This window comes from Ictidomys tridecemlineatus, chromosome 2, assembly GCF_052094955.1.
Source record: "Ictidomys tridecemlineatus isolate mIctTri1 chromosome 2, mIctTri1.hap1, whole genome shotgun sequence".
Lineage (NCBI taxonomy): Eukaryota > Metazoa > Chordata > Mammalia > Rodentia > Sciuridae > Ictidomys > Ictidomys tridecemlineatus.
In genome coordinates this window covers 56357124-56376744 of record NC_135478.1, presented here as the reverse complement: position 1 = coordinate 56376744, position 19621 = coordinate 56357124, and the positions used below count along the sequence as shown (strand labels likewise).

Sequence of the window (19621 nt, the reverse complement as noted above, 5' to 3'; positions counted from 1 at the left end):
GTGCTCTACCACTGAGCCACAACCCCAGCTCTTCCTTTCATAATTTAAAAAAAAAAATTATTTAAGAGAAATAAATACCACCATAAACAAATTAAAAATGTCAAGAAGTATTTAAACATTAGACAGCATATACATATATTGAAATGTTACATGGTATCCCCTAAACAGGCACAACTTTTGCATTTTCATGTATCATTTGAAAATAAATTTTAAAAAAAGAAATCTGTACCAAAAAAAAGTATGCATGATTTATATTTCTGAAGTCTATCACATACTAACTTGCAACTCACCACTTCTCCAGCAGAGGCAGCCAACATGTGCTTCACAGGCATCAAATACGAAGATGAATCAGTGTACAAACACCATTTCACATATTCATAGGTGAGGAAAAATGCAGCAGCTGAAATTTAAACAAGCCAGTCTTTTTACAAAGCTTAAATACACATTCCCACCGTAAAGAAATAGTTTTTTTCGAAAGGTATGACAATAATTATTACATTATGAGACAATAGACAAATGTAACTTTTTTCCATCACTCTTTCAGAATTTACTGAGCCCATATTACATGCCCAATCCCAAATTAGAAAAATGCAGACAACGTGATCCCCATACCGACAGAGCTTATCAGCTAACCTAGCATTTGCCAGGCTGAATGACAAGTTACTTAACACTGTTCTAGTCAACTTTTTAGACAAGGTGAGGGTTAGGGGTTTCTGTGTTCCAGAAGATCTTACACTTGGTCATAAAACAAATATCTCACTGGTTTATAAATAAGTCAAAAATGTAAACATATGCCTTTACTTAAAATACAACATGTATTCTATATGCTTTATTATTGCTGGTTACCCAAAATAGCCATAGCTACTTTTTAATGTCAATTTACCTTTTTTTTTTTTTTTTGGTAGCACTAAGGATTGAATAGTGTGTCCTCCACTAAGCCACATCCCCAGCCCCATTTTTTATTTTGAAACACAGTCTCACAAAATTGCTTAGGGCCTCGCTAAGCTGCTGAGGCTGGCTATGAACTTTCAATTCTCCTGCCTCAGCCTCCTAAATTGCTGGGATTAAAGGTGTGCACCACTGTGCCCAGTTAATCCCCAGGCTTTTTATTTTTTATTTTGATTTTGCAATTCCTCTTGCCTCAGTCTTCCAAGTTGCTGGGATTACAAGTGTGCGACACTGCACCCTCCTACATCAATTTACCCCTACATCAAGGAAACAATCAAATGCTTAATTAGAACTGGAAATCAAAATCTCAGAAGAGCTATCTCTATATCACCATGAACTAATTATAGCTGCACATGAGGGCTTTAAAACTTGTACTGTTAATCAAAAAGTGTTTATCATGTCCATAAAAGATAAAGAATGAAAGAAAAAAGAATAACAAATTCATCTTTTGAAGGACATTAGAATTTATCACAGTCAAGTCTGAAACACTCAGAAAAACTGCCTGATAGTAAAACTCAGTGATCTGAGGCTGCCAACAAATAAGCAGGCCCACAGTCCACAGAAGTCACCTCCAATTCAGTGACCTGGCACAGTTAACACAGGCCTATTCCCGTGAGGTTCTTCATACAGCTTGTCACACTTTGGCCCACTACAATATTATCCTTGATGGCATTCAGCTGTAGGTTCTGCAGCTACTAGCATCTCTATACCCACTCCAAGGCAAAGGAAGAAAGACTTGCCCAATTTTGTGACTACTTGTGTGATACTTCATGTCTTTTAGGTCTGTAACCTCCAACCCCTGTCCCCAAGTGCACAGCATCCAAAAAAGACTCCATTAATGAAAAATGATGGCACAATAAAATTCCAAATGAGGATCAGAGCAAGTCCTCAAACAAGGAGACATAGGGCTATCTGATAAGAGTCTCTTCTAGCCCATCCCTGGCCCCCAGCAAAAAAAAAAAAAAAAAAAAAAAATGCCATACTTTCCTTACACGTGCTATTAAAAAGGGAATAAGGTGGCTGAGGCTGTAGGTCAGTGGTGGAGCACTTGCCTCACAAGTGTGAGGCACTGGGTTCCATCCTCAGCACCACATAAAAATAAATAAAGCTATTATGTCCATCTACACCTAAAAAATTAATAAAAATAAAGGGAATAAGGCTCCTAAATGTGGGCCTTCAATATGGGTCTTTCAATCTTCTGTCCCCTCCATGCCAACCCCTCAGCTCTGATGATTACAGTGGCAATCTGTACCTAGACTAGAACCTTAACCAACAGTTAAAGACAAAAGAAAGCAGAAAGGAAAATGCAATTCATTCAAAATCTGTAGGAAGACAGCAAAAGAATAAAAAAAAAAACTTTGACTTCTCTTGCACCTTCCATCTGCTGAAGTTGTGTGGATGGCAAAAAAAGCAAGAAAGGCAAAAAAGATACCACTGCCCCCATTCTGCACACACACCCCCACACACAAGTTCAAAACCACATTCTGTATGTAAATCCTCAGTAAAGAATGTAAACTAATCCTGTGATCATTGAGACAGCATCATGTACTCTAAGACTACAACTAATACTATACCTAACCCACAGGAATGCTTTTGTGTAATATGTAAGAGACAAAGATCTAAAGAACAATGAGTATAGGTGAAGGAGAAAACCAAATAAACCTGTGACCAAAAGATAGGGACTTAGTGACATATTCCTGTACAATTCCCTAGCTCAAAGGTTTTTAAATTTGTCTGCATATTAGAATCGCCTTGGAATTTTTTAAAACCACCAATGACCAGGACATACCTCAGATGGATTAAATCATAACCTCTGAGGTGAGCCACGGGAATCAGTATTTAAACTCTTCAGTGATCAGGTGAGTCCAATATGGACAAACTTGGTTCATATCCATGCCCCTCACACCCTTAGAGCCATGCTTGACATGGAATAGGTGCTCAATAATAACTTGTTATAACCAATTACTCAAAGTATTAAGGCATACAAAAAGTCAAGATAAACCCAAAACAGCTTGCTGTTCAACAGGCTGCTGGGCGAGGAGAAGGGGAAGTAATAAACAAAAGGACAGAGATACTATTATTTGTGGTACAATCTTTATATGAATGATATGCTCACAGATCTGGCACTTAAAGGTCAGATTAACCTAAGAGGAAAAATTTCTTATGAATTATCCTGAAAAAATAAATCAAAACCCAGAATTTAAGAATCTCCTAGGACTATGATTTTATGGATGTGTATTGTGTGCCTTTTTGTTATTATTGATTTAGTTTATTTTCAGTGCCACAAGAAGCATTCATCACCAGCTAGGGATGTGGCTCAGTGGCAGAGTACCTGCTCAGCATGCATGAGGCTTGGGTTCAATCCTTAGCACTGCAAAATAAACAACTGAAATGAGAAAAGTATCAGCAAGACAGGTACCAAGAAGTAGATCCCATAAAACAGATTATACTGTTGCAGAATAAGAGGGCCATAAGTCACATGACTTCAAAACCAAAACAAAGATGCTGAAAGCGGGGAGCAGTGGCTCACACCTGCACATCTGTAATCCCAGCAGCTCAGGAGGTTGAGACACGAGAATCGCAAGTTCAAAGCCAGCCTCAGCAAAAGCGAGGCGCTATGCAGCTCAGTAAAACCCTGTCTCCAAATAAAATACACAATAGGGCTGGAGATGTAGCTCAGTGCCCCCGAGTTCAAACCCCGGTACAAAAAAAAAAAAAAAAAAAAAGATGCTGAAATCAGAATATCAGGTGGAAGCCTGTAAAAAACACCTGCATCATCTAACTACAATTAAAAGACTAAAATATTGAGCTCACCTGCTACACAAGAATCTCCAAGTATTTTAAACTCTTCAGTGATCAGAAGAGTCCAAGTTATCCAACTTGGCTCCATACTAGAATCACCTGGGAAGCTAACAAAAACTGCTGATTGTCAGACAAGACCCAGAACCTATTTCTGAAGGTGAAACACAGACATCAGTATTGTTTAAAGCCCAGGAGATTCCAATATGCAAGCAAGGTTGTTCCTGTTTCTCTCTCTGTACTGGGGACTACATTCAGAGGTGCTCTACCACTGAGCTACATCTCCACCCGTTTTCACTTTAAGTCAAGGCCTTGCTAAGTTGCCCACATGGGCCTCAAACTTGTGATTCTCCTACCTCAGCTTCCTGAGTCGCTGGGAAATTGTTTTTCTATTACAAAGATACTATAAGGGAATCCTCAGTGTTACCTATTCAAAAATTGTAGGTTAAACAATGGAAAATAAAATCAGAAGATTAGTTACAACACAGAAGGAACTATGTATCCCCCTCATACCATTCTGAAAATAAATCCTATTATCTTGGCTTTATAGCAATAAGAATATCAATGTCATGTTTACCATTAGGAAAGGATCCAATAGCAGCAGAAGGAACACCAGCATATATTCCGCGAAAACCACCGGCCTTATAAAATCCTTGGGGACTCTGCAGCCTGGTTTTAATGGTATCCAGAGGAAATAATATCAAGTCAACAGAGGCACCTGCTACCCCACCAGCCTTTTAAAAAAAAAAAAAGGAGGGGAGGGGAGAAAAAGAAAAAAAAGGTTACAATAAAATAAGGCCTCTGCCATTTAGGGGCAGGAAGAGAAAGAAGGAGGTAGTATTTAAACATATTTCTTATACCTTTCAGTTCACAAACCTTTGCAAAAAATCCAAGGACTTTCTATCTCTACTCTAGAGATTTTCCTAGGAAAATAACAAAAAATGTACTAAACTTGCAAACTGTTTTATATTAAATTTTCTTTTTAAAATTTTTTATTATTTAAATTTATTTTTAAAACAAATTTAACATTCATTTTAATATATTCAAAAAATTTTTAAAGCCACAAAAGGAAGGGAAAAAAAAAAACTCAGCAAAGTAAAGAATTCAGTCTCCTACTCATTTGCTTTTAATGGTTTCCTGTTGTATACTTCCAAAGTTACCTTGGGCACACAAAAGCAAATATGAACATACATTTTAGTTTTCCTTTTTTTAAAAAATAAAAGATGGTATACAATATGCACTATTCTGCGCTTTCTTTCATCTCACAATTTATCTTGATGACCTTTCCATATCGGACCCAATGTTATATTTTTGTCTTTTTAGCTTAGTAAGTAGTCAATCTGCATTAAGGGGTTTTTTTAAGATTGTTTTCTGAAATATTTCCAAATCTTTATCATCTAGATCTGTATTTTAAGAATTACATATCTAAGGATCCATATAGTACTTTTTATTGTTTATTATATTAAAAAATCACTGATAATTTTAAAATTAAGTGAGTAAATCAATTTTTTAAAAAAATTGGCCTGAGCTAGTCATCTCCCGAGAAATATCATGCTGCTATAGAGAAGCTGCAAATTAAGCTGATTAAAAACTAAGTTTGGGACTGGGGATGTGGCTCAAGCGGTAGCGCACTCGCCTGGCATGCACGCGGCCCGGGTTCGATCCTCAGCACCACATACCAACGAAGATGTTGTGTCCGCCGAGAACTAAAAAATAATTTTTTTTTTTTTTTTTTTAAGAGAGAGTGAGAGAGAGAGGGGGACAGAGAGAGAGAATTTTAACATTTATTTATTTTTTCTTAGTTCTTGGTGGACACAACATCTTCATCTTTGTTGGTATGTGGTGCTGAGGATCGAAACCCGGGCCGCACGGATGCCAGGCGAGCGCGCTACCGCTTGAGCCACATCCCCAGCCCTAAAAAATAAATATTAAAAATTCTCTCTCTCTCTCTCTCTCTCTCTTAAAAAAAAAAAAAAACAACTAAGTTTGTATCTCATGATTATAATTTTAAATTTAAAACTTATTATTACTTGAGTGGAAGAAAAATAAAATTTCAAAAAATATGAACACAAAGATAGGTCAGAATAGATATTATTTAGATATTCTAAAGGCATCATTTACAATGTGAATCAAAGTCAGATTACAGTAAGCAGACAGAAGAGAAATAAAGAGGAAACTCAGTATGTTTCCTACACAGAATTTAACTGAATGGCTAACTTTTCCTTTCTTCTGAATTCTGAACCAAGTGAATGTATTACCTCTTCAAACTATAAAAATATATATTTAAAAACTATACACTCCACAACATGAAATTAAAAAAAAAAAAAAATCAAGCTGGGTGTGATGGTTCCCACATGTAATCCCAACAGTTCAAGAGGTTGAAGCAGGCTGGTTTGAGACTAGCTGCTGCAACTTAGTGAGACTCTAAGCAACTGAGCAAGACCCTGTCTCAAAAACTAAAAATGGCTAGGGATGAGGCCCAGTGATAGACTGCTCCTGGGCTCAATACCCAGTAACAAAAAAAAAAAAAAAAAAGGGAAAGAAAGAAAAATCAGTACTAGTCAAACACAGAGGCAAAATTCAAATTTAGTTTTTTCCATTTTTGAGTTTACTAAATATTCAAGTGGTATAAAGCTTGGTACCAACCAAACAATATCTGCTTAACCTGGGCTCAGGTTATAGCTCAATGATACAGCACCTGCCTAGCAGGTATGAGGCACTGGGTTTGATTTTCAGCACCACATAAATAAATAAAGATCTATCAACAACTAAAAAAATTTTTTTTAAATCTGCTTTACCTGCCATTCACCATAAAGCCACTCCAAGACTTAACTAGAAAAATGACTGATGAGAAATCCAATAAGGCCTATTTCTTAATCAACTAACATGAGTAAATTATTAAAAATTAGTTTACACTAGAAAAGTTGACACCATACTATTAATACTGCAGTACTATACAATTATTCTGGAAGACAAGAAAGAACTTCAAAAACCATGAAAGTCTGCCTGGCACAAGACCTGAAAGGGAAACTAGTCATCCAAAGAGCACAGGAGAGAGCTACACACAGTACTAATAGACCAACTACCTGGGGGCCTGGTGTGCACCTACAGTTCCAGTTCTGGGACTTTGTCGCCTTGGACAACAAAGCAAGACCCTCATCTCAAAAAAAAAAAAAGAAAGAAGAATAACCAGGGGTATGGGATTTTTTTCTTTCAGGATATAACGGCTGCCTTTCTCAGTTCTGGTAAAAAGATTCAGAGGTAATAAAAAAAAAAGTTGAAAGGCCACCTTTTCAATGCTCCTGTCACTTGTTCTTAGAGATTTTTTTATAAAATTCAATAAGTAAGTGAAATATTTTGCCTGCCTTTTAATTTTCTTAAAACATGGAAAGAATAAAATATGATGAGATGGTCTGATACAAGTGGATTCTTTGAAAACATGCCGGGCTTTATTCTGATTTTCTCTTTCACCTTAGGAGAGGGCTTAGTGAGATGAGCAGTATCTGTTTCTCAGTTTTAATCAATAAGTTAGTCTTTTAATCTACTTGGGTGCTTTGCATGCATTGATTTCTCTAACACATTTTTATCAGAATTCTTGTCTTCTAAGAACAAAATGAGCAGATTCAATCTACTTATCTAGTGTAACATTAATCAAGGTACTAATTGCTTCTGTGGATTTCAAGCTTCTTTAACTAGTGTCATTTAAATTCATGAGAATGAAAAACAGAAACAGAACAGCTAACCCAGAACCTGAAGAAGGCCTGTATCTTCAACCACACAACATATTTAAGATTTAAACAAATATTTGATGAAGTGCTTCTAATTTTACATCAATATTGTTTTATACTTGATCATACTAGCCCACATCAACTGGATTATAAAGAATGGGTACATTCCATTGTTCTGTAGTCAGAGAAGTTTATTTTATCATGATTATTTATCCAAAAGTTATCAGGCAACTTGTTAGTGTCAAGACTTACAGAAGCTTACACTAAAAATCGTAAATTAAAAACTAGACAAAGTCCAAAGAAACCAAATAACCCAGATAACCAATAAACTCTGATAAGCACAACAAGTTATCAAGACCTTAAAATCATACACATGGATAAATTACATGCCTTACCTTAAGTTAATAAATGTAAAAAGTCCTTCCAGGCTATAGAGAAGAAGTATTTCATTAGTGCTTTGAAATTACTGGAAATTTTAAAAGATCTAGATTTTATGCTAAAAAGCCTTTTTCTCAAGAGGAGGCTGACACACAAAAACCAGGGACAGAAGATCATCACTGCTCAACCTCTGGACAAAATGAAACTGTGTACTTTAAGTAAAATCAACACAGGCCATCAGTCTAAATGACAGCGAAGAAGAACCAGGCTGCTCAGGGGACCCTCCCTCCACAACTGAGAAGCCAGCGATGTGAAACACCCACCACCATCCTCCTCAGAGCAGAAGGGCTGCTTCCTGCCATCTTTACATTCGCCAGGCATTCTCCCCACAGCATTCCTTGTCCCCTCTAGTCCAGCCTGGAAATCACAGCAAGACTACATCTCAAAAAAAAAAAAAAAAAAAGTAAAAGAATCTAAATGTCCATCCACAGGAGTCACGTTAAATCAATGTTATATCCAAATAACGAATTGCTACATTGTCTTTAAAAAAACAAGGTGGATCTGTATTCACTAGCACTGACATACATGTTGTATTTTGAGGTTAAGTGAGATATAGATTATGTGCTGTATAATCCCCCCTTAAGAACACATATAACTCTGCACAGGAATAACTAAATCTGAAAACACACACAAACTGCTGGAAGCTATTACCTCTGTGGAAAGAGATTTGGGACACGAGGTATTATTGTTTACTTGTTAATTTTTTATGTTGCTCATATTTTGTAATTATGAATTGAATATTACAAACATCTGCTTAAAAGAAAGGACATTTGAAATCAATACTTCCACATTTCAAAAAAAAAAAAAAGAGTCCCAAATTCACTGATACTCAGTAGGTACTCAGCAGAAATAACCAAATTTCCCTTCACAGACCCTGAGCTACCTCCTGTCAAGCTACTTTCTGCACTCTGCTGTAGAACTTGGGGCTTCATTCAATCCAACTACTCTGCTTCCCCAAGATAGCCTGAAACCTCTCATTTCTGTACTCCACTTAGGTTTCTCTCTAAGCCTAGAATGCTGTCCTATCCTCCTGTTGCCCACCTACTGCATCCAGCAGATCACTTTCCTGTCTTGCCCTACCTGCTCCCATTCCCCTTACTCGCCCGTACATACACACCTATCAAAATCCTGTCCATTCCTTTGTCTAACATAAGATAACTATAATTTTGTGGGTTAGTCTCTGTGTCCTCTATTCTGTACCATTGGTCTACCACCAGTCTGTTTTGGTGCTAATACCATGCTATTTTTGTTACTATTGCTCTGTGGTATAGTTTAAGGCCTGGTATAGTGATGACACCTGCTTCACTCTTCCTGCTAAAGGATTGCTTTAGGTGCCAAAAACATGCATTGGAGAAAAGATAGCCTCTTCAACAAATGGTGCTGGGAAACTGGAAATCCATATGCAACAAAATGAAATTAAACTTCTATCTCTCACCATGCACAAAACTCAACTCAAAATGGATCAAGGACTTAGGAATAAAACCAGAATCTCTGCATCTAATATTAGAAAAAGTAGGCCCTAATCTCCATTATGTGGGATTAGGCTCCAACTTCCTTAATAAGACTCCTGTGGCACAAGAATTAAAATCTAGAATCAATAAATGGGATGGACTCAACTAAAAAGTTTCTTCTCAGCAAAAGAAACAATCTGTGAGGTGAACAGAGAGCCTACATCTTGGGAACAAATCTTTACCCCTCACACATCAGATAGAGCACTAACCTCTAGGATATATAAAGAACTCAAAAAGCTAAGCACCAAAAAAACAAATAACCCAATCAATAAATGGGCCAAGGACCTGAACAGACACTTCTCAGAAGATGATATAGAATCAATCAGCAAAAGTATGAAAAAATGTTCAACATCACTAGCAATTAGAGAAATGTAAATCAAAACTACTCTAAGATTTCATCTCACTCCAGTCAGAATGGCAGCTATTATGAAGATAAATAATAATAAGTATTGGCAAGGATGTGGGGAAAAAGGTACACTCATACATTACTGGTGGGACTGCAAATTTGTGCAGCCAATAGGAAAAGCAATAGGGAGATTTCTGAGAAAATTGGGAATAGAATCACCATTTGACCCAGCCATCCCTCTCCTCAGTCTATACCCAAAGGACTTAAAAACAACATACTACAGGGACACAGCCACATCGATGTTTATAACAGCACAATTTACAATAGCTAAACTTTGGAACCAACCTAGATGCCTTTCAATAGACTAGACGAATGGATAAAAAAAAAATATGGCATATATACACAATGGAATATTACAATAAAAGAGAATAAAATCACAGCATATGCAGGTAAATGGATGAAGTTAGAGAACATAATGCAAGTGAAGTTAGCCAATCCCCAAAAAACAAATGGTGAATGTTTTCTTTGATATAAAGAGGCTAATCCATAGTGGGATAGGGAGAGGGAGCATTGGAGGAATAGACGAACTCAAGACAGGGGAAGGGAGGAGGCATGGGGTTATAAATGATGGCAGAATGTGATGATCATTATTATCCAAAGTGCAGATAGGAAGACACAAATTGGTATGAATATACTTTGTAAACATCCAGAGATATGAAAAATTGTGCTCAGTATGTATAATAAGAATTGTAAGGCATCCCGCTGTATATAAATAAAAACAAATAAATAAATAAAAATAAAATACACTGGTGCAGTTGCAAAAAGAAAGAAAAAAAATCCTGTCATTCCTATGGATGCAACCAAATACCATATTGCTCATAATGCCATTCCCAATCTCCCAGACAGAATTAAATGCTACTTCCCTGACTCCATATAATTTTGCTTATATCTCACTTTAGTTCTAACCATGATGTTCTGCATGAAAATCCTTCCAAGTGCACCTCTGTCTTCCTAAATATCTAACCCAGCATCATTTACACAGCAGGGCTTCCCAAATGGAACTGGAAGATGATAAGCTAACACCTTATGAAAAGACTGAGTGTTCAGAAGAAAAACCACAGAGGATCACTATGTGGTTCTCCCTGTTCTGGTCTGCTACAGCAGTTACAACAACTGAAAGCCAGTGTTATCCGTCTGCTGCTATTCTTCTTAGCACTCCCCAGCCACAAGGACAGCTTTACGGTGTATTTCGGGAGACTTCTCCAGAAATTCTGTTTATCAGCACCTCCTATTTAAAAGGGCTGTGCAGAGTTCAGTTTTGTTTAGTGAGGCTGTTCTCAAGAATGCAATAATACTTCTAGACTCTGAGTTGAATATTCTTCTATTTCTCTAGAAATTCTTTCAGATTAAATATTGCCTAAGAGCCAAGTTTGGCATCAGAAAGACAATCTCAATCTCAACTGGGGTCTCCTTAGGAACTTTTCTAAGCCAATATTATCTTCATTCTAAACATGAGGAAAATACTGTCTATGCTTCACTAGAATTACTTTAAGGTGAAATGAGAATAAAAACAAATAAGTGAACCTATTATAAGCTCAGCAAAATGCCTGGCCTTTAAACAATTTTCAAAATAAATATACATTCTCTTTAGAATTCTGTGACTATAATTATTCTTAAAAGTTTACTAATACCAATCTGACATGCCAATATTAAAATACACACACACACACACACACACACACACACACACACACACAGAATACTTTACCAAAGACTGAAGAGTACATGTCTTTCATTAGCAATAATGAATTAAAAGCTCTCCTCAAAGTTGGCTCTCTAGACAAAAATCATCCACTGGCTGATGCAAAAGAAAACCTAAATCATGCAATGCTCAAAAACCTTAGAGAAATACTAGTGTTCCCAGTGTTTTATGATTCTAGGATTTGAGTTTATAAGTTAATTTTTAAAAAGTTAAACACCAAACTGTGTTATAAATTCAGTTACAAAAAAGCTGTAAGGGGCTGCAATTGTAGCTCGGTGGTAGAGCACTTGCCTCACACTTGTGAGGCACTAGGTTTGATCCTCAGCACCACATAAAAATAAAATAAAGGGGGGCTGGGGATGTGGCTCAAGCGGTAGCGCGCTCGCCTGGCATGCGTGCAGCCCGGGTTCGATTCTTAGCACCACATACATAGATATGTGTCCTTCAAAAACTAAAAAAAAATAAATATTTAAAATTCTCTCTCTCTAAAAAAAAAAATATAAAATAAAATAAAGGTACTGTGTTCACTTACAAATTTTAAAAAGTTTTTAAAAAACGGTGTAAAAGCACATGTTAAAATGCTCAGTAAGCAGTTAAGTTTTATCTCTATTTGCAATTACAGAGCTAATTTTTGCTTTACTTGGGTTTTGTTTTGCCATGCTGGGACGGGAACCCATGACCTTGAGCACACTGGATAAGCGCTCTACCTCTAAGCTCTATAGCTCCAACCTTATTTAATTTTTACCTTCTAGTATGAATCCATGAAGGCAGGGAATATACCTTTGGGGCATTCTATCCCTAGTACCAGAGCAAAAGCCAACAAATATATCTGCTTAAACCTAACGTGTAGAGATGGGACAATTGTAGCTGGAACTACTATGTTTCTTTTATTTGGCACAGCATTATTCTTACTCAAATTTTGTCTGATAATTTTAAAAAAATTAAAGTGATTTTCAACATGTAGTATTAGGGTTTGGAAATGGAAACAAAAGTATATTAACAAACAGAATATGATGGCCTCAACAACTAAGGAGGCTAAGGCAGGAGGATCACAAGTACAAAAGCAGCTTCAGCAACTTAGTGAGACCCTGTCTAAAAAACAACAGCAACAAAAAAAGGGTAGGGGGTGTAGGTTTAGGTGGTAGAGCACCACTGGGTTCAATCCCCAGTACAAAAAAAAAAAAAAAAAGTACATTAAAAAGTCATTTATACCTAAACTTCCCCAAACTAAAACTTTCTAAGTAGTCCTCTCTTGAGCTAAAAAAAAAAAAGAAGAAGAAAAAGAAAAAGGAGGAGGAGGGAAAGGAAAGGCAGAACCATTAACTGTGTGCTAAAATAAAATGCTTTTCCTTCACTTGGAATGAACTCGAACTTCTTGCAATTTCCACCCACTGGTCCTAATTTAATCTCTACAAAGAGACAGGAAAAGAATATACCTGCATGTGTATCATACCTTAATAAAATTCACTTTAAAATAATTGTTTTTTTAGGTATATATTTTAGTTGTAGTTGGACACAATATCTTTTTTTATTTTTATGTGGTGCTGAGGATCGAACCCAGCGCCTCACAGTGCGAAGCAGGCGCTCTACCACTGAGCTACAGCCCCAGCCCAAAATAATTATTTTGTTAACTCTAGCACTCATCTCTGTTTAGTAATTGCTACTGTTATTGACTTGAGAAAGTAAAGGGAAGCAGTTAAGGACACAAAGCCCCAGGTTGCACCACCTAGGTTGGATTGAGCTTTAATATAAAATGAACCTCAACTGTGTGACTTTGGACAAGTTTTCTAACCTCTTTGTATCCCAGTTCCCTCAACTGAAAAACTAGGGTAAGACTTCAATTGTCTGTGAGAATTAAATGGAATAATATATAATATAAGAGGTTATCCCAGTTCCTGACAGGAATGTTAGTTGTCAAAACTACTATTGCTGTCTCACCTGCTAGACTAGAAAACTCAATGAAAGTGGTTATGTATGTCTGTACATCTCTACAGACCTAGCTTATACACGTCTCAACAAATCTAAAGCTATCATCCCATACATTTGACTAAGGAACTTTTTCCTTCCACATGTGCCCACAATACTCTGAACCTAGCCTACCTGTCATTTATCCCCACAATCACTTTACTATTCTGTCTCCACTACCTGAGTCTTGTAAGTAGGTCTGTCTTGTTCACCACATTATATCCAAGAGTGCCTCCCAACATTGGTTATGTAAGTGAATAAACAGCTGTGGGCCTTCATTTATTCTATGAGATGCATTTTCAAAATTATGTGTTTATGAACTGGGGCTGTAGCTCAGAGGCAAACCGTTTGCCTAGAATGCGTGAGGTCCTAGGTTCATCCTCAGCATCATATAAAAATAAACAAATAAAATAAAGGCATTCTGTCCATCTACAACTAATAAAAATGAAGAGAGTCAATCTGTCCTGTTCACTTCTTTATGTGTCCCCTAGTGGACCTGCCCAAATAGAAGCTCCAAAATATTTGAGAAAGGGCTTTATGTTCTTGCTCTTTTAAGTCAAAACGTATTGCCTCTCATAGTTTAATAAGGAATTTAATAAGCTACCCATGAACTCCACAGAAAAGCTACCTGCGCTTTTCAATGTTTCCTCAAAGCCCAAGGTTGGAACAAAATAAGCAGATTAATTATGTATTGAATGATTAGGTGAAAATGTCATTTTCTACGACGGAAAAAAGATAACAGCAAAATGACAACTTAGTCTTGTAGAGAGGCTCTATGAGCGATTTTATTGACAGGTTATTTTGTTGCTTTTTTTCCCCTTTAGTTACATATACTTAATCTCGAGTTTGAAGAGATTATGGAGTATAAAGGAAGTAGAGAGGGCGCAGAGAACAGTAAGTACCTCTCGTTCCCCCTCTTGACGTGAGGTCACGACACGTGGCCTCGGGACCAGGCACCGCCACCGCAGAAGAACCCGGGGCTCCGTGGGAGACCTCGCGGTCAGGAACCCGAGGACAAACCTGCGCGCCAAGCCCGCGCGCCAAACCGGAAGGAAATCCCCATGGGCTCCTCTGCAGGCCTGCGGCACTCCAAGCATCCCACCTTGCTGCCCCGCACTCACCACTAGCGAGGCGGTGAACCCCGGCTGCTCCATGTCCCCGCAGACCGGGTCGAAGCTGTCACTAGAGACTGAGCCGAAGCCGGTAGAGGCCCCGTGCGCAGGGCGCCGCCATCTTGGGGGCGGGACCTTCGCTGGGTGCACTTCCGGGTTCCAGTGACGTCAACCACAACAACTGCACGTGCAGCCCGGGGGAGCTTGACTGGGAGGGGCGCGCGGGAAGAGAAACCCGGCCTGGGCGGGTGTGGCCAGCCAAGTCTCGCGGCTCTTCTCGCCCTCCGTTTCCGGCAGCCCTGGGATGATACCGCTAGATGGAGGGAAACTCTCGCGAGCAAAGGAGCCCAAGCTGAGATCTAGGAGAGGTGCCTGAAGGGAGGGCCAGGTGATTCCAAACGGTAAACCCCAGAGAGGGGCGGCTCTTCTGAAGGGAGGCCCCGCGGAGCCGCAAGACGAGCTACAGGACGCCTTAGTTATGATTTCCTATTATCCCAACCCAAATCGGTTATTTAATTTTTTTAAACCTTTACTTATTTATTTATTTTTATGGGCCGCTGAGCCACGGCAACCCCAGCCCTGGTTATTTGATTTTGATGTAATTTTTGGTCTTATCTGTACAGAATTTGTGTGAGTGCCTACTAAATTAACTCATTATCAGATTATCAAATAAAAACAGAGAAAATTAGACTTCACAAATTTCCTTACCTAACCAAAAAAATGAACACCCTCCCCTTCTCCTTACTGGCATTTATTTCATTTAAAAATTATTTACTTCTTAAAAGAGAGCCTTTTACTTGTTCTGGAGTTGGACTGCACAAAGGCATGAATACGCAGAAGTCAGGATCAGTGGATGCCAGGCTGGAAACTAGCTACCACGTTAGGGAGATGCAGTGAAAACCCACAATAAGGTATGACCCTAGGGCTGGGGAGGGGGGTATCTCCATGGTAGCACTCCTTGCCTAGCCCCTGTGTGGGTTCTATCCCCAACACCACAAATAAAAAAGAAAGATATGACTATACACTCACCAATGTGTTTAATTAGACAAAAAGACCAACTGTTAGCAAGAATGAAAAGCAACTGGTACATTGTTTGGGGGGATTTAATATAGTACAGATGTTACAGTGGTCCACTTCAGCCTTTGAATATAGCTCTTTTTGCTCTGAGTCTTACTTTTAAAAGGACATTTTTTCCTCTCTCTCTTTTTCTTCTCCCCTCTCCGGGTCCCTAACAAGATTAGGGAGACAGTGTCACCTTTTTCTTCCCCTAATTAATTGTCCTTGAACACATCAACCACAGGAAGGAGATTTCTGCCAGAGGATCTAAGTAGTGAGGGCGCTCTGAGATCCCTTACCAGAACACACCTGGGATGCAACCTTTGAAGAGTTCCTTTAAAATCCTCCTGTTCCTCCTGATGGGTAGAATCACAGCCTTTGGAATAGGAAACACCCCTACATACCCCCACATCCCCACCACCACCACCATCACCATCACCACCCTACCCGGGTGTTTGTCTTTGCTAGCAAAGCAATAGACCTTTTTCCTTTTTTCTCAAAACTGTGTCCTTTTCATTGAATTGGCATTGTGGACAAGGACTGAACTTTAGGCAACACAACCCCTAGAAAAACATAATGTTCTCTTAAGAAATAAGAGTAATTTCATATAAAGGCTTACATTATTATTGAAAGCAACTGTTATGAGGTTTCCCCCAAAGGTGCACATGTGAGACAATGTAAGAAAGTTTAGAGGTGAAATCATTAGGTTTTGAGAGTCTTTACCTAATCCGTACATGAATCCACTTGAATTAATTAAGTAGGTGGTAACTATAAACAGGTAGGGTGCAGTTGGAGGAGACCGGTAGTGCCTGTGGGGTTTACATTTTGTCCTTGTTGGGTAGAGCTTTCTCTGCTTCCTGATTGCCATGTCCTGAGCTGCTTTCCTCTGCCATGAAGTTCTTCCTCACCTCATGCCCAAAGCAATTCCTTTTCTCCTCTAATTATTCTTGTTAGGTCTTTTGGTCACAGGGTGTAAAGATAGCCTTGGGCCTTAGCCTAAGCAACTCCCGTTTTAAAACTCCAGTTTGAAACCTGAGATCTCACCAGGCACACCTACTGAGACCTCCAATATGGCCCTCAGGCCCAAACAAGTCACTTCTCCCCACCCTGACAAACTCAGAGTGAAGTCTCTGGCTTGTTGCCTTCCCTTGATCAGAGTCAGAGGCAAGAAAATCAGGGTGGGGACCCCCAGAACAGATGCTTTAACGCCGGGGCAAATGACATCACTGAGAAATCCAGTAGCAGCTGATAGAGATTGAAAGGGTGGTCAGAAGCCCCCAAGTTTAGTATAAATGATGGAGCAAATGAACAGACATTCAGCCAGCTGACACTGATGCACACAAGGCTGAGAGCCTGATGAGGACCTAGACTGACATCCCAACTCTTCTCTCATCTGCCCGATCCTCTGCACTGTTCTCACCATTCTCAAACTCTACAGCAGTCTCTTGACTCTGGTGAGAAAAGGACTTCTCCCCATGACCCTCTCCTCAACTGGCCATCAGTTCCACCCCAGAAGCCTGCCTTGGTTCCTGATCATGTCATCACAGTATGAGTAAGTGTGCATCTGCTGGACTTAGAGCCTAAGACTTGAGGCTTTGATCTGACACTTGAACTTAGTATGCAGAGGGACTGTCTATCATGAGCCTGTTATGATTAAGTGTGTTTGCAGTGCTTAGAATTGTTATAGAATTGTTTGCTGTGAACTGATTATGTCTATTGAGTGCCTAGTATTAAGGATTGTCACTTTCTTGATTAAGAACCTATAGAGTGAAATTGTATTAAGTAATTTGAGTAAAGAAAGCAGTGAAAAGGGCAGAAGGTGTGGACAATTTTTATTCTCCCCTTCGACTGCATAAGTCACACCTTTTGCCCACCGCGACACAGTGATGAAAAAGCTTACTAAAACAGCGATTTTATCCATAATAACCAAAAAATAGAAACAACCCAACTGACTATCAAATGATATGGTACACCCTCACAATGGAATATTACTCAGCAATAAAAAGCCATTAATTCCTGACATATGTAAGCAACATGGATTAAGCTCAAAGCATTATGCTAAGTGAAAAAAGCAAGCTCCAATAGGCTACATATTTGTAATTCCACTTACATTAAAACTCAAGAAAAGACAAAATTACAGTGATAGCATATTGGTGCTTTCCCAGGGCTGGGCAAAGACCTAAAAGGGGAAACAAAAGGATATTTTGCAATGATTAAAATAGACTCAATCATTATGATGATGGTTGTATTGGTCAATACATCACTAAAATTCATTGACTCACACAATTAAAATGGACGCAATTATTATATGTAAGTTTTATCTCAATAAATTTCCTTAAAATATACTTATCCCACAGAATTATGAGGACTGAATAAAATATTTATAGAAAGTAATTAGGCAAGTGCTTGGCATAGAGAAAAATATTAAATTTATTCTGTATTTTCCTATTTAAGTTATAGATCCTATTTAAGTTGTAGAGTACTGTAAATGAGATACTGACAAATTATTAAGGTATATAGTCACATTGTATCACACACCACCATAATTTTCTAAATGAAAATAAATTTTATTTCCAGTGTTCTTGGAAATTTTAGATATAACTCCTCACCTACTCCTCACCTACAAGAAAAAAAAAGTTGTGGTACTGAGGATTGAACCAAGGGGTACTCTACCTCTGAGCTCCATCTCCAGTCCTCTCCTTTTGTTATTTTATTTTGAGACAGGCTCTCGATAAGTTTTCCAGTCTGGCTTCAAACTTGACGTTTTTCTGCCTCAGCCTCCAGAGTCTCTGGGATTACATATGTGTCCCACCATGCACAAGCCTTAAGAGAAACTTTTACCCAGACTTTCAATTTGAGTGTTTTGGTTTTTGGTTTTTGGTTTTGGATTTGGATTTTTGTTTGTTTGGTTGGTTTTTAGTACCAAGGATTAAACTCAGGGGCACTCAACTACTGAGCCACATCCCCAGCCCTACTTTGTATTTTATTTAGAGACAGGGTCTCACTGAGTTTTTTAGGGCCTCGCCATGTTGCTGAGGCTGACTTTGAACTTGTGATCCTCCTGCCTCAGCCTCCCAAACTTCTGGGATTACAGCTGTGTGCCACCACACCCGGCTTCAATTTGATTTTTGATTTAAAACATCATTAGATCAAAAACTAAGGAAACACTATTTTCCTCTCCAATGTAAAGATTGTCTTTAACTTTTAAAATAGAAATCATTTTCTGAAATCAAAATGAAATGTATATTCTCTTTTGTGTCAGGTGTTTCTTGAAGCCACGGGAAGCCCTTTGGGAAAAACACATATTACAAACATGACTTGGAGCTCCCTTTTCATGAAATGCCAGCATAAAGACTGATTATACTCATGTGTGCCGAATGTCCTCATATTTTTCATTTTAAAAGAAGAGCACTGTGGTAAGTACTTCTTTGCATTACACATGTGACACTATATTAATAATACTGCCTCTCTTGGATCTGCCAAAATTACTTTTAATCAAGCTCTAAAATATTTATGGTATTTATAAAAATTATCAAGAGGTTCAAGACATGAGGCAACAAAACAGGCCTGAGGCTAGGGACAGCTCAGTGGTAGAGCACTGGCCTAGCCTGCAGAAGCCCTGGGTTTGTTCACTAACACTGCCAAGAATAAAACAAACAAATGAACAAAAACCAATTAGGCCTAATTTGAGGGGAAAACAAGGACATAATCTTCAGCTAGGCCCATCTAGAATCCTGTTACTGATATTTATTGAAATATATAGTAGTTGGTATGGTTTGAACATGCTCCCCCAAATCTATATGTTGAAACTTACTTGTCAACATGATAGCATTAATAGGTAGGACCATTAGAAGATGAGTTGGCCATGGTGGCCTCTCCCTCATGAAAGAGATTAAAGCGTTCATAACAGAGGCTTCACATAGCACTTGGCCTTTTTGACCTCCCACCTCATATCA

The 19621-nt window shown here is 38.4% G+C and overlaps 1 protein-coding gene and 1 long non-coding RNA gene across 15 annotated transcripts in view; one reads left to right on the top strand and one right to left on the bottom strand.

Annotated features, from left to right (window-relative positions):
- The window catches only part of Slc25a26 (solute carrier family 25 member 26), a 130406-nt gene extending 115605 nt beyond the window's left edge, over positions 1-14801 (bottom strand). For 2 of the 6 annotated variants that reach the window (XM_021733259.3, XM_078038635.1), the window contains exons 1-3: positions 14400-14608; positions 4325-4481; positions 291-400 (exon numbers count right to left, since the gene is read on the bottom strand). In XM_021733259.3, coding sequence (XP_021588934.1) covers positions 291-400; positions 4325-4481; positions 14400-14594 — 462 coding nt within the window. In that variant the 5' untranslated portion in view covers positions 14595-14608. The other 4 variants (XM_005335322.5, XM_013362876.4, XM_078038636.1 and 1 more) reach the window with 4 other exon arrangements.
- A 68-nt stretch (positions 14802-14869) lies between these two features.
- Positions 14870-19621, top strand: part of LOC110599118 (uncharacterized) — an 82472-nt gene continuing 77720 nt past the window's right edge. For 7 of the 9 annotated variants that reach the window (XR_013434528.1, XR_013434523.1, XR_013434526.1 and 4 more), the window contains exons 1-4: positions 14882-15010; positions 15395-15520; positions 17104-17217; positions 18928-19081. This is a non-coding gene — a long non-coding RNA (uncharacterized LOC110599118). Of the gene's footprint in view, positions 15011-15394; positions 15521-17103; positions 17218-18927; positions 19082-19621 lie in introns of all 9 variants that reach the window. The other 2 variants (XR_013434524.1, XR_013434529.1) reach the window with 2 other exon arrangements.